At 42.6% G+C, this 21,375-nt stretch overlaps 1 protein-coding gene across 7 annotated transcripts in view; it reads left to right on the forward strand.

Annotated features, from left to right (window-relative positions):
- nfixb (nuclear factor I/Xb) overlaps window positions 1-21,375 on the forward strand; it is a 129,982-nt gene that overhangs the window by 17,134 nt on the left and 91,473 nt on the right. For 2 of the 7 annotated variants that reach the window (XM_041062478.1, XM_041062479.1), the window contains exon 1: window positions 21,045-21,169. The exons of 2 other annotated variants lie outside the window; for them this stretch is intronic. Coding sequence is in view for 2 of the 5 variants with exons in the window: in XM_041062484.1 (XP_040918418.1) it covers window positions 21,002-21,169 (168 nt within the window). In the remaining 3 variants the exon portion in view is untranslated. Of the gene's footprint in view, window positions 1-20,765; window positions 20,895-21,001; window positions 21,170-21,375 lie in introns of those variants that run through there. 3 more of the 7 variants (XM_041062483.1, XM_041062484.1, XM_041062481.1) reach the window with 3 other exon arrangements.

The raw sequence follows: 21,375 nt of genomic DNA on the forward strand, positions 1-21,375 counted from the left end.
CAAAGTCACATTGCAAGGAGCAAAAATTGGTCCTTATTGCATGTATTACATTTCTCAGATAGATAGATATATTGAATTATGATATCACTGTGGGCTGTGGTTCAGTTGCACACAAGTTTAACTGACTTAAATCTATATATATACACACAGCCGCAGTGTAACTCAATGAGGCCAAATAGGAAAAGAAAAGTTTAGCTTGTGTGGATATTTGTGTGGAAAAGTGACCCAGCAGCCAGTAAAGCACTCTGCTTTTTGGCCGCCAGACAGAAGAGTGAACTCATAGTACATTTGATTGACAGGTAGGGCTGATCTATTGTGCTCTCTTGTAACTGAGAGAGGAGGACAGGCAGGGAGTACCGGGTGAAATCGGAGTCCCCGATTGGCTGTGCTGCCGCCTCGTGCTGTACCAGCAGCGCCGGATCTTTTCTCCCTCATCACGGGACACCAGGAGGTCATAATGCCAGACACTGCCTGGGACACCATGTTCCTTTTACTTATTCATTTATACCATGCTGCCGGTGTAAGGACAGCCCACCACAAAAACCACCACCACTAAAAGATACTTGAGTTGAGCTCATGTAAGGTGGCATTTTTGGGTATTTGCGTCCTCCTTTCACTGGCGCCACCAAAGGCCAGCAGCCTAAAACAAGGAGGCTGTCCTGCTAAGACATCCCAGTGCTCCAAATGTGAGCTTTTTGTTATCTCTGCAGCTTCAAAACTGGCAGCATGTTGTGGATTATTTGCATAAGCACATGCTGTATTTCTAAGCATATAACTGAGAGGCTCATGAAGGTTCCTGTGATTAATGTCTTTGTCAGTCATATAAATTTTCTGTGTTTATTGTCAGCTGGTGACTGGGGGCCACCATGCGTCAGCAGGAGCAAATTTACGGCAATTTTTTTGCAAAGAAATTCAGCGCGCTCTTTGGTGGCGGAGACAAAGACGAGATGAGCTGAGTGCATTTTGGCAGCAGGCGATATAGATTTGAATTAAGTAGCATGTAGTTTTTATCTCAAGCTGCATGCAGAAAGAGGCAGAACAAACTGTGTCTCATTCAATATCAGCACAGCTGTCCCAGCATCCGTGGAGAATGGATTCCTACTGCTATTGCCATGGGAGGCTCCAGCCAAGAAGAATGGGAGGATATCCAGTGTGTGCGCTTGTGTTTTAAAAGGAAGGCGAGGAGTGAGAGGAGAGAGTAATATGCTGGTGTGTCTGTGTGTACACGTCTCTGTGTGTGTGTTGAGCGTGTGTTTTTTTTCATGTGTGTGTCATGTTGTCTCCACCCGCCTCACTTTTCCTTCGCTCATGTCACCTCTGGCATGGATTAGTCTTTGGCACAACCCTGGCAGTGCCCACGGCCCCAGTGCGGTTCTGTGGTCGCCGATATGTTGTGCTGTTGCCATGGCTACTGAACACACATACACACACCGGTGCTAAATTACATAATTGAGCTAGAATATACAGAGGAACACAAAATACTTAGTGTACAATATGAGAGCACAGAGAGGGGGGAAAAAACAAGGGGGGGGGGGGGGGGGCGTTAGACTGTAGTGTGTATTAGGGGGGGTGGTCTCAATTTGGACAAAACAAAGTGTGCCTTTACCAGAACGAACCATGAGCAGAAAACAGCAATGCATTGGTGAATATTTGAGAGCTTTGTCATTGCTGAGCTTTAGACGACAGTACAGTGTGTTCTTTCCCCCGATTTTTGAGTCATAAATCTAAATAACAGTGCCACCATTATGCGGGTATTTGGAGCGTTTTGACAACCAATCTGACGGGGCAATCGAGGATAAGGTGTTTGTGGTGAGGCACACGTGGTGTTTGTGTGTGTGAAACAATGAGACAGAGAGAGAGAGAACCTGACTGAGGGTGTGTGTGTGTGTGAGAGAGAGAGAGAGAGGGTGTGGCACCTTGAGTTTACACAGATACACCATGAAGCTCACACACACACACATATTTCTTTCTTTGCCCTCCTCCTCCTCCTTCTCCTTCTCCTCGTGGGGCTTCAGGTTGTTTTGAATAGATCTTATATCTGTGAGAGTATCAGCAATGTGTCAAATTCCAGCCACCATTTCTGTCACAGCTGGCTTACAGTGGAGTGCATTTTCAGGATAAAACCTTTGAACTGCTAAGTGGCGTATCCTTTAGGATTAATGAGTCTGTGGCCGTAATTTTAAAGACCCCATCTATACATGTTTGAAGACAGATAAGAATACTCTCATTTGACTTATAATAATGTTTCACCCCCACAAAAAAAAAGAAAATGTCTAAAAACTATATTATTTACTGCTTCTCCCTCAAGTCACACATTGAACCAGGTCTGGCCTCCTGACTTTCATGTCTTAGACTCAGATTGGAGGTGACACAGTGAAACTTTCCACCTGCAGCAGATGAATGTAAAAACAGATTTTAATGTCAAAGCATCTTTCTGCTCAAACGTCCGAGTGAAGTTAACAGTGCACATTTTTGAGTGCAGAGGGACTTTAAAAAACCTTTGGAACCAAGAATCGGTAGAAAAAGCTCGACTGGGTTATCTGATATTTTCTATTACACATGAATTTATGATCGCAAAAGTAACATGAGCATTTTGCATCAGCTATTCGTTTATACTAAAGCTTCCAGTGTGAGGCCGGTAGCACAAAACTGCCATCGCTATAAAGGATTTGATTCAATAAAGCCATGTAGTGGAGTGCACAATGAAAAATGTTGTACATTTCGCAGTGTTTAGTTAGTTGTGTTTCATGTCTAATGCTACAGAGGACAGACTGAGAAATGTTTCTGAGCGTGCTTTGTTCTCACATTGAGTAAATTTGAACCAACGCCAGTATCAACACACGGAGCAAACGTTGACAGTAATTCATTCTCTGTACTTTCTTTTTAATCAACAAGTGACATTTCCGTAAAGACAAGCTGAATGGTATTGAATTTCCAAGCGCCCTTGTGTTCCACGGCGAGAGAGGAACCTTAAGGGCTCAAACCTGTGACCGGGCAAAGCAAGGAGCATGCAAAGCCATCGTATCAGTCTGTCGCAGGTCAACAGGAATAGATAGTGAGTTGTTGTTGCAGATCATTGACGGCCCACTCAAGGTCATTTCAGTGTGGGTAATCTGGGCATGTTGTTTGGCCTGTCCTGCCTGCCTGTCTGACCCACATCTCACTGCACTGGCTAAATATATACAGTAGACCCCTCATTACAAAGCTTCCAGATTAATCTGGATGAAATCTGAGCACCGTTCCACTCCCCCCCCCCCCCCCCCCCCCCCCCCCTTCTCTCTCTCTCTCCCCCTCTCTCTCTCTTTCTGTCTGTGTTTGACTTCAGCTTTCTCCTCCTCACAGACCTCCCCAAGCTGACTCTTTCCTAACTATCAAAAAAAAAAAAAAAAAAAAAAAAAAGAGTCAGGCACTCACACAAACGTGGCACACGTTATCATTTTGTGAATGTGACTGGAGCTGTAGCCACATTTGGCTCCAGCTACATCATTTGGAGTATATGGTGTGTCGGTTTGAACTCAAACCTACGTATACGAGCTATATTCTGTGGTGCTTCGTGCGTAACGCACCTGCACATACTCACACGAGACACAGGTGTGCATTCTTTTGGTAAAAAAAAAAATCACTTCCCCTACGACTGCGTTACAGCAGTATACTGTGTGTAAGTGATACAGAGCGGTGCCTCCCAGCCTTATTTGTCTGATGTATCCCTGTAACCCTGTCAGATGAAATCCAGCAGGCCCCCATCAACACCTTGCATCAAGTTTAAATGTGTTTATGTACACTGATTTGAAACTGTAAGTTATTTAATGCTATTGATTATATAAAAGTGGATATTATTCCAGTATTTTTGTCATCTAATTTAACTGTCAAGGCTTAGATTGGTTCAGTTAAGTTTGCTTTTGTAACACACTGCAGTGGCATTTATCTGTTACTTTTAGCTAATTATTTTAACTATGTATTCATTACATTTATCCAACTTTTTCAACCACCAGCTGTGTTACAGCTGACTCAATATGTAGATATACATTTATTTTATAATTAAATTGCAATTTCTGGGACATGACTACCTACCCCAGGGTGAAAATCACTGAAGCAGGGAGTCAGTAAAACACACATTGAGCAATTCAGCCATGGCCCCTCTGTGTTCCCTCCATCCATCCATCCCTCCATCCATCCATCCACCCTTTTATTACCATGTAAAACAAACACGTCTGCACACCTGGTGAAGCCTGGAGAGGCAATTACAATCATTGGGACACAAAGCACAAAGGCTTCATCAGGCCACAGTTAATTTTTAAGCGGTGGTGTTGGGAATTGTTTAGTTGTGAGGGAGGTGACATCACACGGTGACGCCACCGGATGATGTCATAGCATTCATCATCTTTTCACCGCTTCGTTCGCCTTTTCCTTTAAGTAGAGGAGGGATAAAGAGGCATTGATTGGCTCGTTGATTGTACCTCAAATTTCCCGAGGCTTTCTTTCATCATCCCGCCGCATTACCTCATGCATCGGTGGAGGTGAAAGAGCTCCCGAGCAGAGTCCTGGGTATGTTCATCCAGTGACCATGTAGACGCATAATCCACATCAGCCATTAGGAGATAAGATTATGAGCTCAGCAACGATTGTATTCATGCCTTAAACTTAGCAACAACATTTGAGATCTACTTTTATTCTCTCTCACTGGGAGCTCAGCTTTAAGGTTGCGATCAGGCTTAATAGGCATTTATTGGGTTAATGTTGGAGGGAAAATCTTTTCCTGTCTTGGGGGTGGGTGGAGGAACGTAGACGCTTGGAGGCTTATGAACCCGCAAGTCAAACAGTAATGAAAACAGTTGTGACCTGATTTCAAGAGCCGGGGAAAAAGAAATAGAGAAGATGGGAAAGGAGGATTTATAAGTTTTAAAGAAACACAGACGGCAATATCTTAATGTGACAGGACTGCGCACTTTTCTTTCTTTACTTTTTCTTTTCCTTGTTTTTTCTTGCTTCCTCTCACACTCGCTCATGGTCCCTTTCATTTCTTCCTGTTACCTTTCCTCTCTGTTTCTGTCTGTGTATCTCATTCAGCCACCCCGTCCAGCAAGGAATAGCTGTCACCCCAGGGAACAAAGCGCTAGAGCTTGCTCTTCGGAGCAGGAAGTTGGCATGGGGCCAAGGGTGGAAAATCTATACTCGGTTGCATAATATAACATATCTTTACCTCAGCTGAACTCTGAGGAGGCCTGGCAGCTGTGAGCAAACAGAGCTGGAGGGCGGGAGTTTGTGTGTTATTAACTGACTCTGTTTGTGTGGAAGTGTCTGTGTATGTGTTGGGTATGAGTGCATGCTCTATACTTCTTGTGACTTGTGTTTGCTGGCTGGTGCAGCAGGCCCCAGGCTGTTTGAGACCCCCTTGAAAGTCAAGCAGGGTACAGTAGAGTCAAATAGACCCTTGTTGAAAAAAAAAAAAAAACAGGGATCAGAGTAGAGTAGAGTTGAGTAGAGGAGAGCGAGGCCAAGCAGGGCTCAGGGTTAGACTCAAACACAACTCTGTGGCTTCTCCTTTTGGCCCAGTCAGTCAGTAACTACTATCCCGACTACAGCTGCACCGTAGTCTGCGAGGGAATTCAGATATAAACTTTATGCTCTGTTTAGGCTCAGAGAAATAGCTGCAGGATTAGTGTGTGTTACATGGAAAGTTGTATATTGGACTGGAAAATTCAGTGCAGGATTCCATGTCACTGCTAAAATATAAAACACAGATGGACCACATTTGACTTTACTCTGTGAGTTCATGGAGTGGCACAGTCTCTGCTCCTCAAACGCTCCTTACGACGGTTATAAATTCACTGCCATGTTACATTCAACTCCATGCTCTCCTGTTATTGAGATGTCTAGCCGGTCTCCATATTCTTTGATTAATATTCTTATAGGAGCCCTTTCTGTGATGCGATCGCCTGCAACCGTAATGGAGGAACAGCGTGTGCCGCTTCTCTTTTGTGGCTGCAGTTTCCTCCAGCTCTGTTGAAAACGGGACGTGGAGGGAACAGGCCCGAGAGCGGTCGGCTGTCTGACACGTCAAGCTGCTGTCAGTCCCTTCAGCATGTCTTGAGAAAAGCCCCGTGAAACTCAAAACTGGGCTCATTACGGTCATCATCTGGAATAAAGCGTAATCATCTCCGCCACCTGTGGCAAGCTGCTGCGGAGAAAAGGCTCTTGTTAGGCCTTATGGACCTGTCTGTTAGAGTCACATATCAATTCACACACATTTATTCTATTCATCGTGTTTAGTTTTTTTTTTCCTGATTTTTTTTTTCCTCTCCAGCTGCACACCTGAACAAAAGTATTTGGAAGCTAGAGTTAGGACTCATATGGGGACCACAAATTGACTGTATATTGCAGCCAGGCTGTGGAGATTTATGATGAAAGTGAATAGGGATGGTGTGGGCGGGTATGCAGAGGTGCGTATTATGGTGCGTTTCTGTTTTTTTGTTGGGGTTTTTTTGTAATACTTGGAAGAGCTGAAGGCCTTGAGAATGGTGTAAAGGAGTAAAACAACAGCAGCGTTAGTTTTCTCTTTCTGTCTTCAAAAAGACAGAAATATTATAGTAAGAAATACAACATGAAGAGTATAGGAACGGACGGGAAAGAAGAGAGGGAAATGGGCGGGAAAGAAAGAGGCCATAGTCATGTGTGTTCTAAATACAGTAGACTGGGGAGCACTCCACCGCCTTTTATTTTTTCTTCCAGCATGATTTGTTTGATTTACTCTGTATCAATCAGCAGAGGATGTATTTAAACGAACTTGAAGTATATTTGAGAAAGCTTCTTTATAGCTGTGGCTGTTTGTATTCTCCTTTTACTTTCCTTGGAAGCAGACCGTGATTAAAACAGACGATATAGGCGTATTGTATTTCCTAGGGGATTGGAAGGAATGCAAATGCATCATAACCATATTATACTAGTTAGGAGCGGTGTGTGTTGCCAAGCCTCTGGATACAGGAGAGAGTAGACGGAGTTACACTGAAGGGAGCTGAGTCCCACAAAGAGCCAGGATCCCACAACTGCACCAACAGGAGAGGACATCTGACACTGTTGGACTAAATTTGACATTTCATAGGATACACACAGTACCACGGCCTTTGCTACATAGAAAGCCAGATTTTTCTCTCTGTGAAAAAGTTTTTCTCTGTGTGTTGATGTGCATCCGTGTGCCGCAGAATCCGTTTGGCATTTCTGTTGTGAGGGAAGCATGTTGCTGGTGGGACTTTGGCCTGCACAATCCCTCCTCTGTTAAAACAATGCGGCAGTTGTCCTCCCTAACCTAATTACTCCCTCCAGGGGGAGAAAGGCAACAGCACCAAATCCCATAGTTAGGAGCTCTGATCTGGGCCCTGCTGTAAGAAAAGGCCTCATTCATTTCCCTCCCTCCTTCCACCACACATGCACAGACACGCACACACACTCATTTTCTATTTTTCACTGCGATTGGGTTTGGCCTGATAGAAGCTAATTATGCTCTAATACATCCTGATATTTCTCTTCATATCTGTTTCTCTTATTGCTGTAACATTTTATTATTGTTGTAATTTTATTGATGTTGAGGCCGTAATTTTATCTAAAGATTGGGTAATATTGTAATGAAATGCTGCCACAAGCTCAGTGTCGTACACAGTACACTGATGCATATACACCCTAAAAAACACTGACCCAGTTTGGGTCGGTGCAGCACAGATTCAGTACTGGGTTAACCCAGTACAAATGGTTTGTTACCCGGTGTGAGTGGTATTTTGTTATGTTATTGTTGGGGTATTTACACAACCGAAAATATGATTATTTTGGCCCCGTGTTATACTCAACAAGTTAAAAATTTAACTTTAAACTGTAAACAGCTTATAACTGTTTATATAACTAGTATAAGTTTTAAAAGACCTACAGCATGATAATAGCCCACAACCATGAATAACCCAGTAATATATAAGAAATAACTCTTGGTCAGAACAGCACATTGTGTTGGGTAGTTTTTCATGTGTTGTTGCTATACTGATCCAAACTGGGTCCATTTTTTTGACCCAGTATTACTCTTATTTTTTACATTACTGTTGAGTTAATTACCCAGAATTAACTATGGTTATTTTGACCCAGTGTTAGAAACAACAAGCTCAGGCTGTTTGAAACTGTTTAAAGGCTTAAAACAGACCCAGTGTGGGTTAATATAGCACAGGTGCAAACTGTTTTGATCCGGTAACCCAGCACACAACTTTGACTGAGTGATTTCTTATGTGTACAAACTGGTAAAACTGCCAAAATACAAATTGTGCTTCATCTCATCATCTAATTATGTATTAAAATAAATAAATAAATGAGTCAGAAACACTGGAGCATTCATCAGTTAAAATATACAAAGTAAAGAACTTTGTGTGCTTATTTCTGTGTGGATTAACTTGTCGTTCTTTCCCTTGTTTTGCATGTCCCACCTTCCATAACCTCTCGTCTTTCATCACGGCCTGCCGTCGCTTACTGGCACTGTGTAGTTTTGAAAACTTTATTGCTGTAACTTCAGACAAGGAAGTCTGCATAGGAAGAGGGGAAAGGGATGTGTGTGTGTGTGTGTAATGGCATTCACCAAAAAGAGGAAAGGGTGTTAAACTCTTAATTCTCCCTCAACCAACCTGTTTTGTTTATTTGTCTATCCCCTCTCAGGAAGATTAGAACAGCCATTGTGTGGAGGCTTGGGAAATAAGGCTTGAAGTTTATATTTGGAGATTGTTGCGGTGCTGGGTTGTTGGTCTAGACTGTTAGGGTTTAGACGTCTTTGTTTGTTTATCTGGAAAAAGAATAAATTCCATTTGTTGCCACTGAAATCAGGATTTCTCTTACAAGGGAGACCTGTTCATGTGGCACACAAAAATGTACATTAGCAACATTTATTTATATTTTCAGTAAGACATTTTAAACGATTGACTTTTTGGCCATTATTGTTCAGTCTGCTCCACATTTGGAAGAACAAGCTTTTCAGACCACATGTGCTCGTATTCTCGGGGCATATAAGGAGACAGTGGAGTTTGTGTATATGTGTGTGTGTGTGTGTCTGGTCATGCAGTGTTTGTCTTAGGCCGAGCTCCTTTCCTGTGGTGTGTGTGGGCTTGAATCGGTCCAGCTTGAGTGGACCCTGCGCCCTGTTTGTGTGGCTCGACACTCGCCCTACGGCAGAAGCGGAAGCTCTGCTTTAACAGCATTAGCAGGGCTCTTCCTTCAGCCTGCGGCCCTCTTTGTTAACCCTCTCACTGTCCCCACGCTCCTCTTGTGTTCGATTACTGGCCTCCAAATTTTTTCTTTACTGTTTATAGCTTTAAATTTCCTCTCTGTTTTCTGTCCTAATTTAAGTTCTCTCCATCCTCTGTCTTTGTGAACACTGTAGGTCCTTCCCGTCTTCCCTTTTTACTACTAATTTATTAACCTTTCCTGTTTATTCAGTGTCTGTGCCAACTTGTGAAATTCGCCTGTCAGTGGCAGCCATGATTGACCTGCTTTTCAGTCACATTATTAACCCCTTCTTTCTATTTTGGGCTAACGGTAAGTTTATTAACCTCTCATTATGCTTTGGTTCAGAACCTGCACAGACCCTAAAAATGGTGTTGTTGTTGTGTGCTCCACATGACATTAATTGAATGTTTTTATGTCCTAATAATTAGCTCCACTCTGGTATTGTTAACTCTGGCTAATCACCCTTGTTATTAACCATTTTTTAATGAATTTGGACCCCAGTCTCTAAGGAGAAAACTAATCTTTACAGCATCATAGCTGTAAAGATTCGGAGCAGCCATCGCTAAAGATGTTTCTGAAGATGTTTTAATGAGTGTAAATGTTCTGCAAAAAGCAGGAGATATTTTCCCCTATTTTTTTTTATATAATTCTTTCACTCTCCTCTGTTTTACTTTCCTCCCCTCCCTCCTGTTCTTTGTCTTTATTCTGTTCTTTTTGCCTTCTTTATCAGGGCTCGTACAGACACATACAACCACACCTCTGTCAAATATTCGCCCCTGGTTGGTGCTTTTTTTGTCCACGGAGGGCATGAAACAAAGTACAGGCCTGAAGGCTGCTGAGCGTTTTAGCTTCGTTCAAGATCCATACAGGCAGGACCTCAGATCATTAGGGTTTAATTAATAACTTATGGCTATGGCTTAAGCTCAGTTACTTGGCAAATTCTAAATGGAAACATATAAAGATAAAAAAGAATATATAGACAGGAGGCCATGTGAGGGGGGGGGGGGCGTGCACAGACGTGGAGGGTGAGACAGTGGGGGTTGTGAGTTAGGGATGGCGGCAAAGCATTTGCATAAAGGGCAGGGCAGCATGCCCAATGGTGGAAAAGGCTGGCATCACGCCTTTCAGACTGGCAGAGAGGGAAGACTGGAGAGAGAGACAGAGAGAGAGGGGGGTGTAGTCAATAGTGCATCCCTTGTTCAGAAAGAGGAGGTCCCTAGCTGTTGGCAGGAGAGCAGGCTAAATCTCTAGTTTGATTGTGTGCTAGATTGCCCCTTTATTTGTCTGATTGCAAAGCGTTCAACACTGCATTAGTAGTGGGCTTTACTTTCCTGGAGCCTTTATTCAGGATGGAGTTTCTCTGTCTTGGCCTGGTCCGTGATTGTCGCTACACATATGTCTCCGAGTTTATATTGTGTGCAATCAGTACATCAGGCAATTTGGGGAAGTTTCTGACCTGTCTGTTTTATCAAGTCCGCATTTGTCTCCACCCTTCAACCGCAAGCATCCCGCTAAGGTTAACAACGGTGTTGATTTAGCCTGATGCCACATTCAGATGTGCTTTTGCAGATAAATACAGGCCTGGAGACAACGGCAGCGAGGCAGCCAGAGTCTTTCTCTGTCTATCTGGGTGTGAGTGTCTTACCTTGTGTCTGTCAGAGCCACAGCACTGCTGTTCCCCTCATGCCTGCTGTGGCTCTGGTGATGTCATGGTAGAAGAGAGTGAAAGGGATGATTATTTAGCGAGGGCCTGTTATTTCTGGCCCTGGGTCCATTAGCACTGTATATAGAGTTTCGGCGCTCTTCACATCGCTGGCCACCCGTGGTCATTATGACCACTAAGAGTGTAAACTCAATGTGACCACAAACCTTGATAAACCTTGACAAACCAAACTGTTTTTAATTCTAACTTTGATCCTTATTTTGTCCGAGCAACAGCCAAAGATATTATCACATTTGAGAAGCTGCAACAAATGCTTAGTATTTTTTCAGTCATTACAAAAACAGAACTTTATTTTAAGTCCTACCAGAGAGCCCAAAGTTTCCATGTCAGGCTGAATTTTGTGGAAATGTGTGTTTCCATTTGATGGAACAGTGCAGCCAGCTGCAAAACAACATGGTGTGTTTTGACTATTCAGGTATATAAAACTAAACTGTACTTACAGTATGAAAGTAAAAGTACTCACTCCACAGAAAAATTGCATCCATGACTGATATATTATGACAGTATTAACACATAGTTGTAGCTGGTGCAGGTGGAGTTTGAACTTCAACTATTAACAATTTGACATTTGAAAAGACATTTGAAACTTGCAAGGAGCCTTTTTTTTTTTTTTTAATTAATTTTTTTTCTAAGGAGTCACAAGCCCCTCTTAATCTTTCACAATGTGTTGTATTTTATAAGATAATTGTTTTTTTAATGTAAAATCTTAATCTGAAAAGCAGTTAGTAACTGCATCTGTCAAATAAATGTGCTAAGGTGTACATATAAAGTAGCATTAAATGGAAATACTCAGGTACACTTAAAGACTAAAGTACAAATATCTCAAAATCAATTTAGTTACTGGAGCAAGATAATATGTAAGATATATGTGATATTATGTTTGAAATAAGAGGTTTTTCCCATTATAAAATGAACACTGAGACAGGTTTGTCTTGCTGTAATGATTCCTGCTGTTCACATTGGCCAATAAGATGGCCTTTCCTAATGTGCTTTCAGTGTGAATGATGGGGAACAAAAACTACAGACTTTGCTCTGTGCAAAAATGTATTGTAAGTTCATCTGAGGCTTCAGCAATCTGAGTTACACAAATCTGAGTTACATTTTCCAATGTTACTGTCTGTTTAGTACAAAATTTCCTCTTTTTGTTACTATTGCTCCACTGTAGCTCAACAAAGAACACAGAATTTTATACTAGGAACTTTGAAAGATATCCACTGGGTTTGAAGACCTCACACTGCTCAAGCCTCATATTCATTATTGTGGATTTTGTGCCTCGTCACTTACAGCATGAAGGGATCGCTTAATGGCCAATGTGACCAGGAGGAATCATTGATGTTCATCTGAACACCTGACTGTTATTTTATACTATATTAATAAACTATAATATATTAATTAACTATGAGAAATACTTGAAACATTGTGACCTCATATTTTAAAGACGCTTTAAAGCATAAATTCACCATTAAAAGGCAAAAACTGTATATTTTATACAGCACTAATCAGAATCAGGAGTAATGGAATAATGAAGTTCAGGTCAAAAAGTGCATCCTTTTGCCTTAAGATGTATTCTACGTGTTCTAATGTAGCATAACGCTCTATGACAATATATAATCTGACATCAATTAAAGGCTTTTGGAGTGCTAATAAAGTGCTTGGGCTCTCTCATAAATCAGTGTGAAGCCAAACATCGCGCACCTGGTGAGAGGAGGGTGGAGACAAAGATGTATTACTCATTAACTACACAAAGCTCAAACCTTGCAGAAGCAAGTATGCATTACCCAAACAGTAAAACTGATCATTAATTCTGGTGTGTCTCAGAGAATCAAGAGGATTTTTCAAATTTCCTTTAGCGCAACACAACAGTTTGCAGTCAGGTTTACCTTCAAACGAGGCAACAAAAAGCCCGCGTTCTGCTCGAGTGCCATACCCGTCTCGGGTTTGAAAACGCGATCGTGTTGTTTTAGCTCACTTTCTTCTTTCAACAGAGTGTGGAAGGCTGACTTTTGCATTTCACACTCATCTCTTTGAAAAGAGGAGTAAAGCCCTACAGCTTTGTTAGGCGGCAAGTTAACACATGAACCTGAAGATCCTTTTCATTTCAGGCTGTGTTGAAATTCTAATTCTGCAGAGGGATCTTTTCATAAGAGAGGTTATGGTGTAACATCCCTCTGCTTTGAGCCTATTGATAAGTCAACGTGATTGTAATTCTCTGTGATGTACGTCAACCAGAGTAGATCAAAGATAATGTGGCACAGAGTGAAGATTATCAGGCACTAGCTGCTTATATACTTTTAAAATTATATGATATCTCACTTTTAGCAGGATAAAATCTTTCTGACGTTTTCATCAAAAATGTATCACCTTCCATCAAACCAAAATAGGAATGCCGGATCAAAGAGAATGAATTTGCTAAATGCATTTCTTTGTTGCAGGCCAGGCGCGCCGTGTTTACTGATTACAGGGCTGGTTTTTACCAGGGTAGAAAATTAACACCCGCCACCAGCCAAATGCTGCTAAAAGCTGGCTGCTTTTTGTAAGTTTGACTCCTCTACTAAACAGTTTGGCAGGCTTATTTTTTTGGATCTTTAGTTGGTGAAATTGTGGGAATTTTTTTTTTTTTTTTCAATTTACCAGTTTAAATAGTTACGTTTAAATCTATAAAAGCTGAGGCAAAAACAACAAAAAAGTTTTAGTCTTGTCAGGAATATCGCCGTTACTCGGTATGCACTGGCAGCAGTGTGAGCAGCAGTACTCTGTTGGTTGGCACAGTGAGAAAACACTCAGTCATGGCTGTTGTGGTGCTGAGTCGGCCTGCCCCGGCATGGCCAGTTACTCACGTGCACATACGCACACACACACGTTAGAGAGACGCAGGGCGGTTCCTTCATCCAGCAGCACATTCTTTCTAGACAGCGGCAGGCGGCTCGGGTTTGAGGGAAGAGGTTTTGTGTGTATGTGTATGTTTGTGTGAGCATGCAAGTGTGCAAAAAACAAAAAAAAAAGCAGTGTGTGGCATGAGGCATGGAGCTTCAGGCTGCACAGAGGTGAGCCATGATACTGTAGTTCAGAGTTCAGAGCGTAACATCAGCTGCGTCGTGATTCATCTCAGTAAACGGCGTGATCACCACATGCTGTGTTAAGTTTGGGTGGGATATATGTGTCAGTGTGCTCCTCCACTGCTCCCACCCCCACTCATCAATACTGTCTTCACTCAAGAACATCTGCACGTCTCAACATGTATTAAATCTCCTCGAGCAGGAACAAATATTGTTTTATGTGAAATCACTAAAGAGTATCACAAAAACAAAATAGCCTCAAGTAATCTGGTTTACTTTGATCTCACTGCTTTTAGAGCACTTTCAGATAAGGTGTTTCTTTTAGTTTTCAGCACACAAAACCTCCAGTGTTTCTCGTGTGAATTTGTGCGCGTGTTGCATAGTTTGATTTGAATTGCGAGATTAACCTGTACCTGCTGGAACCAGGTCATGAAAAATGTAAGTACAGAGGCTGATGTTGGTGGTATAGTTACAGGAGGGTAAACCAGTAGCTCCAGACCCAGAGGTTCTGAAGGACCCGGTCTGTTTTGCAGTGCAGCCAGGCAGCAGAGCCCCTTTGTGGGACTGGAATGTGCCGTGCGTGCCTCTTCCTCGGCTGGTTCCCCCCACACAGCCCACCCTGGGCACGTTAGCACGCAGCCACCGCAAATTGCTTGCAGATTTTTCACACATAGTAACGTGCTGGTTTGTAAACTCAGATAAGTGCAACCAACGCAGGGCGCTGGCCTCCGCGGATCTTTTCGCATCACTTGCTCGCCACACTAACAGAGAGTGTGGGGACTTTTACCCTGTCTGTAAATTTTAATCCTGTGTCTCCCCCCGCCTGTTTCTAATGATTAACAGGAATGATTACTGTGTGTGATAACAATGGAGGGTCATGCAGCAGGCACTGTAGCTTGTTTTGCTTACACTACAAAACCACAGCAAGCTAGGGAAGATATGCTTTCTATAGAATCTGGGAAACTGGTTGGTTGGTTTTGGATAAAACCAGGGAACACACCTGCTACCTGGTGATATATAAGTTCCCTAAATGGTGATTTTATAAAGGTCCAGAATTTTAAAATATCCACACCTGGATGAATCAAAATGTTGTTGTTTTTAAAAGTTCACTGATTAAATGTCACGTACACCTCTGCACCCCCTTCACCTCCACCAGCCTCACTCACACAAGCCTCTAGCATCTGTGCACTCTATGCCTCTCTTCTCCGTACCTCCTAACTCTGTCTCCTCCGCCACCTTCCTCTGCCCTGGCTCTCTGTCAGCGGTCTGAGCCGAGGTCAGGGGGAGCCTGTGTCAAGCTCCATCCGGGGTCAGGGACACTCAGTTGGGCAGGAGAGGACGGAGCCGAGCCCCGGCAGCACAGAGCTGTGCTAATGAAGGGCCAGGCGGCTGGGAGGCCCTCGGGTTATGCAGACCGTGGTTTAATTGGTCTAATGAGATGCAGCGTAGCCTCTGCGAGGTCATCTACCACAGGACAGAGCAGGACAAAGCGGAGCAGAGAGGCCTACTGCTGGGTCTGAATGAGGAAGAGACTTTTATCACTGTCTGAGTTTGGCCCGTGTTTCTTAAGTTTAGCATTTATGAGTGATATAGACAAATCATGTAAATTGTTAATGTTCTGGGAATTCAAATGGGCTGAAATTATTGAGATTATCAGTGATGGTTGGAAAACAAAACATTCAAAAGACTTATTGTAACAACAACAACAACAAAAAAAAAGGATAATAATGCATCTCACTGTGCCAAAATTTTGATTATTTGGCTTGAGGATTTGGACTTTAGAGCAAAGCTCACTTTTACCTCCATCATTTCCCAGAAAGTCAGTCAACGTTGCCTGTTTAAAAAAACCAAAGGATACCTCTAATTGCTTTTAATTGCATACGTGTTATTTCCCTTTATTTTACATGTATTTAGGGATGTATGGCTATAGGGAGATTTACTCTTTACAGGACGGCCTCCTGCTACCTGGTTTATTAACTCTTTTTATCAAATTGTTACTGCATTGGAGTATTTTTGTGCAACATGCAAACATGTAAGAAATTAGATGAAGTGTGTGTGATAACCGATCTGTCTGATTTTCCTATTAACCCATAGAAAGGCTCCACAAAACCTAACTCTGATCAACATTATTAAACCTGAATTAAACATTACTCACTGGAATTATTATATTTTTATCATATATTTTCTACATCTTCTTTCAGTATAATAACACTGTAAAATATTGTGGTGTTAAATAAACTAATATCAATCAATATGGGATCACGACAGAATAATCTTTTAAAGGCTATCCATGATAAGTAAAATACCAAGATATCTTTTTTTTTTTTAAATGATGGATTATTCAAATAGAGCTTAAACGGAAAGGGCTTCGCAGGCGCAGTAATGAATCAAACTTTTTTTTTTTTTTTTTTTTTGTTTTTTTCAGAGTAAAAGAACCTTTTCTCTCCTCACTGAAAGAGTTAATCTGAAGTTGGCAGCCAACTCCACAGTCTCGGTCAGACGTGCGGAGAATTGAAAAATAAAGGACTTCAAAATCATTTCTTTTGTCTTTTCATAGACTGTTTAAATTCAGCTGAGGGTTTTGTGCTGCAGATTCTGGAAATGAAATTGACGCCTTTGCAAAGGTAAAACGGGGTTTAGGCTGGGATTATGATCTTTTGATTAAAAAAAAAATTATATATATATATTTAACAACACACATTTTAATATATAGGTTTATTTATTTTAAATAGTTCCATAAATATAACAAAACAGGTTCTTCTAGGCTTTAACATACCAAAATAAATAAATAAATAAATAAAACGCTTTGAATTTCATATCTTGCGCAGTATCACGGGTCATTCAGGGCCTCACAGGAAAGTGCAGCTCATTTGCTTGACAGACACCATTTTCAGCACATATTTGCATGTGTTGTGGGTCTCCTCTCCTGATATTAATTGACGTCGGGTTTTAGTAACGGTGTAGCACAAATGTGTCGCTTGCGGGAATGCCAGCCCGTTTCTTTTTCTTTTTTCTTTTCTTTTTTTCCCCCCAGCTCTTTTCATTTCCACGTTATTCCTGGCAGACTCCATGGATGATGTCTTCACTCTTTTTAAAGTATTCATATTTTAAGTGCCCTATGAGAAGAGAGAGAGAGAGAGAGAAAAGGAAGAAAAAAAGAAAGTGATGGTGCATTTTTAATTGTTTTGGCTGAGTTTTTCGTCCCATTAACGGGGCCTGGATGATATTTGAGGGGAACCAGCCAGAGAAACATGATGGTGGAAAATAATCCATGACTTTAATTGGGTGGATATCAGTCTATTAGTGAAACTCGCGAAGGGACTGTTGTCTTTTTTTTTTTTTTTTTTTTTTTCTTCTTTCTTTTTTTATAAGCCGTTAAATGTTACGTGGCCCATAATGCACCACGCGCTCGCACGTTCACAGCGGAGGGTTTTCCTCTGAGGCTTTTGAAGGTGAAGGTGCTGAGATGCAACACGGGAAACCGGGGCTCAGCCTTTGTTCGCAGGTGAACAGGTATTTACACCGCGCTCATTGGTACAAGCTTGTAAAAATCTCACGGAGAAAACACCGACAGCTTCCACTGCTAATTGATAATAAACCCGAATTAAAAGCTAAAGGCCAAGCGCATTTGGCCTTAATTTAATTTCCAGGTAAGCAGATTAGCCGAGGGACACCTACCACGATGGCTTTATGCTAGCTGGGTAACCTAAATAAGCGTATATTTCAACAAGAGGAACCTGAACATTGTGCAACATAGGCCCAGTGTGGTGCAGCAGATAGTGCAGACATGCAGATGTACAGTATAGCTCACCCACGTAGAGTCTGAATGATTGGTTTTCATCCCTCCAGGTTTGGCAGGTTGAAAGAATCTGCATTACAGTTATTCCTGGAAAATAAACATGTGACTTTTTTTTTCTTCAGCCCATGGAAGGCAAATAGCATAGCTAAGGAAAATGACTTAAACCCCCTTGTAGTCAAATTCCAGTGACATTTGAATGGTGGTTTATTTGCATTTTGGCAGGGTCACCTCGAAAGCTGTAATTCTTATTGAAAAGCAGACACACAGGAATCACATTCAAGTGCCAGTTATCTTCTCCGGCTAAGTTCCCTGATGTTTGTCCTGCAGGTGGTGATGGAAACAGAAATATATTTGACTCTGGTGGCACCTTTCCCTCCCTCTGACACACTCACTCACCGCGGGGGGATGTATGAGTCCCCCAGGCTTCCTTTGTTGCATTATCTAACCATATATCAAACTTTAGCCTCGGTCAGTGACACACGAAGCGACTGAGAGTGAATGCAGAGGTGTGCCATCCTTTCACTGTGTTAACACATGATGGGTGAGAGCTGGTATTTCATTAGGCTGATGTTCAGGGCTGTGATGAGGCTGAAATGCATTGCTGTTTGCAGTGGGACCGGAGGCTGTGACGTTGGTGGCGGTGACTGATTGAATGCCTGTGCCTTTGTTTGTATATTTGCAGTTTAGCTTTGATTAAATAAGAAGTTCAATGGCTTTGGTCATTCTTTTAAAATGCAGACTTCAGAACGTCTCAGACATTCATTTAGCGCTGCGGCTAACAGTTCTTTTCATAATTCTCTTAAACACATATTTTTTCTTGATTCATTTTGCTCATGAAATGCCATAAAATTGTGAAAAATACAAAAAAAAAAAAAATTCAGTTTAGCATCATACATAACAAGGAAAAGCATCAGCCGCTCATGATTGAGAAGCTGGAACAAGAGATCATTTGTCATTTTGGTGGGAAAAATGACAAACGATTTAGTTGATTATCGAAAGATGCAGGTTCATTTTCTGTCAATCAGCTAATCAGTTAGCCAGCAGAAACCTTTCAGCTCTACACGTTTATCTGCAGCTGTAGACTCCATGTGATTCGAAGTGGGGCGAGTCTGTAGGTGATGTTTCAGAGGTTCTGCTGCTTTGGATTCTGTAATTGCCGTTGGCGAGTTGTGAGTGTTGAGAGAACAGCCCATGAACTAAGGAAATGTATTGTAATGTATTTGGACTCACGAGCCTCAGTTCCTGGTCTCTCATTCAGTAGCACTTGTGCCTTCAGACTAGCTGTCTACAGAGCAGGTGCAACCCTGAATGACATGCTTCACGATGAGGCAACATGGCAGCCGTCGCCGCTCCCCGACCGAACGCCAGATCCTCCAGGGGGATTCGGGAGGAGGGCGCAGAGCAAAATTTTGGGATTGGGGATTTCGTGGGAGACGTTAACTCTCTCGCTGACCATTCATCCTCTGCTTGCAGTGCTGTTGAATACAGCTGAGTCAAATTTCGTTTCCTCTGCCTGCTGCCTTCCCCCTTAAATTCTGCTACCATTTCTGTATTTGTGCATCTAAATCATCTCGTCAGTCATTTCTGTGTGTGCAGTCAGAGGAGTGTGGCTGCCTGGGTTTGTTTCTCCCTCTTTGTTTGCTGTGGTAAACCCATGAGCAGCTGCCGGTGGTGGGGTCTGGAGGGATTCTGAAGCTGTGTGTCCTCTCTTTGCCATCCTCTGCCAAGGTGGCATTATGCAAGCAGAGAGAGGGGTAGAGAGAGGCAGAGGAGTGCAGAGGAGGGCGGGGGTTTGTGTGTGTGTGTGGGGGGGGGGGGGGGTGGGTGAGGGAGACGAGGCGATGGCGGCCATAGTAAAGATGGAGGCAGGCTGAGGGCTGCTGGGATTGGTGCAGGAGAAGACTTGCTCCCCTGAACTTTGCCTCCGTGTCAGAGTGGAACTTGTCGATTTGGCAAATTGTGCAGCGTCGGACAAGGCTGCGTGCTCTTTTACACTCCCACCTGCTCCCTCTCTCTCTCTCTCTCTCTCTTACTCTTTCTCTCTCTCTCTCTCCTGCGCGCTCTCGCTCTCTCCCTCTTATTGCCACTACACCCCCCCTCCCCCCTTCCCCACCCTCTCCTCTTTCTCTTTTCCCTCCCTTTCAGCTCTTGAAGCTAACGCATTGGCTGGGCTACAGGCATCTTGTTGCCAAATAGGTGGGCCCTACTCGTGTTGGCAAAGGCTCAAGCAATGGTTAGGGAAAGAACGCGGAGAGGACGAGAGACGGCGAGCGAGAAACAGAAAGAGAAAGAGAGAGAGTTGGAGAGAAAAGGGGAAAAAAGAAGCAGCACTCGGCTTTGCCAGCGGTCGTATGCGCTCGTCCAACATTGATTCGGCTCTCTATTTTTTTTTTCCCTATTCTGTGCTCTGCTCTCCCTGGCCCCCCCATCTGTGTGTGTGAGTGTGAGTGAGTGTGTGTGTGAGAGAGAGAGAGAGTGAGTGTGTGTGTGTGAGTCTTGCGCCGGGCCCAGGGATCAGAACAGACACCACTACCAATTACACTTTGCCAAGGATTTTTTTTTTTTTTTTTTTTAATTTTTTGGAAAGCACAAAGGACTGTTTATTTTAAGTGCATCTATCCCCGTTGTTAAAGTTCTTTTTTTTCTCCCACAGTGCAATACTGTTAACATTTCTATTTTTACCTGACATCTTTTTTTTTTCAGCTACAACTTTTTATCTGTCGTTTTTGTCATTTTTTTTGCTTTTGTCTAATGAGCTACTGGCCGTGTTCCTACTGCAGTCAGTTTTTTAGTTCCTAAAATCTTGGGGGTTTTTTTTGTTTTGGTTTTAAACTTTGGCCCACTGTTTTCAGTGAGCAGCATATTCTGCTAATTATTTTTTTTTTCAACCCCCCATCCCCCCACCCCACAAGTTTTTTTTTTTTTGTTTTTTCATCTGCTAATTCTCCATACCGTGCCAAACCAGCACTTGCTTTACATTGGGGAGCGCGGGAGGAAAAAAAAACTGGTGCAGGAGATTTTTTTTTTCACTTTAAACGCTGTGCCAAATTTATGATGAGAGTGCAAAATGGTAACTACCAGGCCGTCTGTCTTCCTCTAGCAGTGTGGTTTTCTGTGGTGATTTCTGTCTGCTTTCAGTTTGTTGTGGAAATGTGAGTCTGGTTGGAGCTCCCTTGCATGGTAGCAGAGATAGGAAATGGTATGGCTGATCTTTTAGCAGCACATTTCAACAGTGGTCTTGTGGCGGCAAAGCTTGGCGGTGGTGAGCGACCGGTGTGTGGCAACCCTGGCACAGGAACGCTGTGGCGAGATCTGGGCTTTGTTGCCCAGAGATATGTAGTGAAGGTATTATGGTACAGCAGAATAACTTTCTCTTTTTACAGCAGAGAAACGGGAGCGCAACTTGGCTCGGCTTTTCACTGGCTTTTGGATCTGAATTCATGTATTTTGTATTTGTTGTCTTTGTGCTTATTTGTGAAAAAGGAGGCTTTGTATTATACCTTTGCATCTTAAAGTTAAGATTAATTTTCTTGTCTATTGCTGCATGTTTA

This window comes from Toxotes jaculatrix, chromosome 18, assembly GCF_017976425.1.
Source record: "Toxotes jaculatrix isolate fToxJac2 chromosome 18, fToxJac2.pri, whole genome shotgun sequence".
In the NCBI taxonomy this organism is placed as follows: Eukaryota; Metazoa; Chordata; class Actinopteri; family Toxotidae; genus Toxotes; species Toxotes jaculatrix.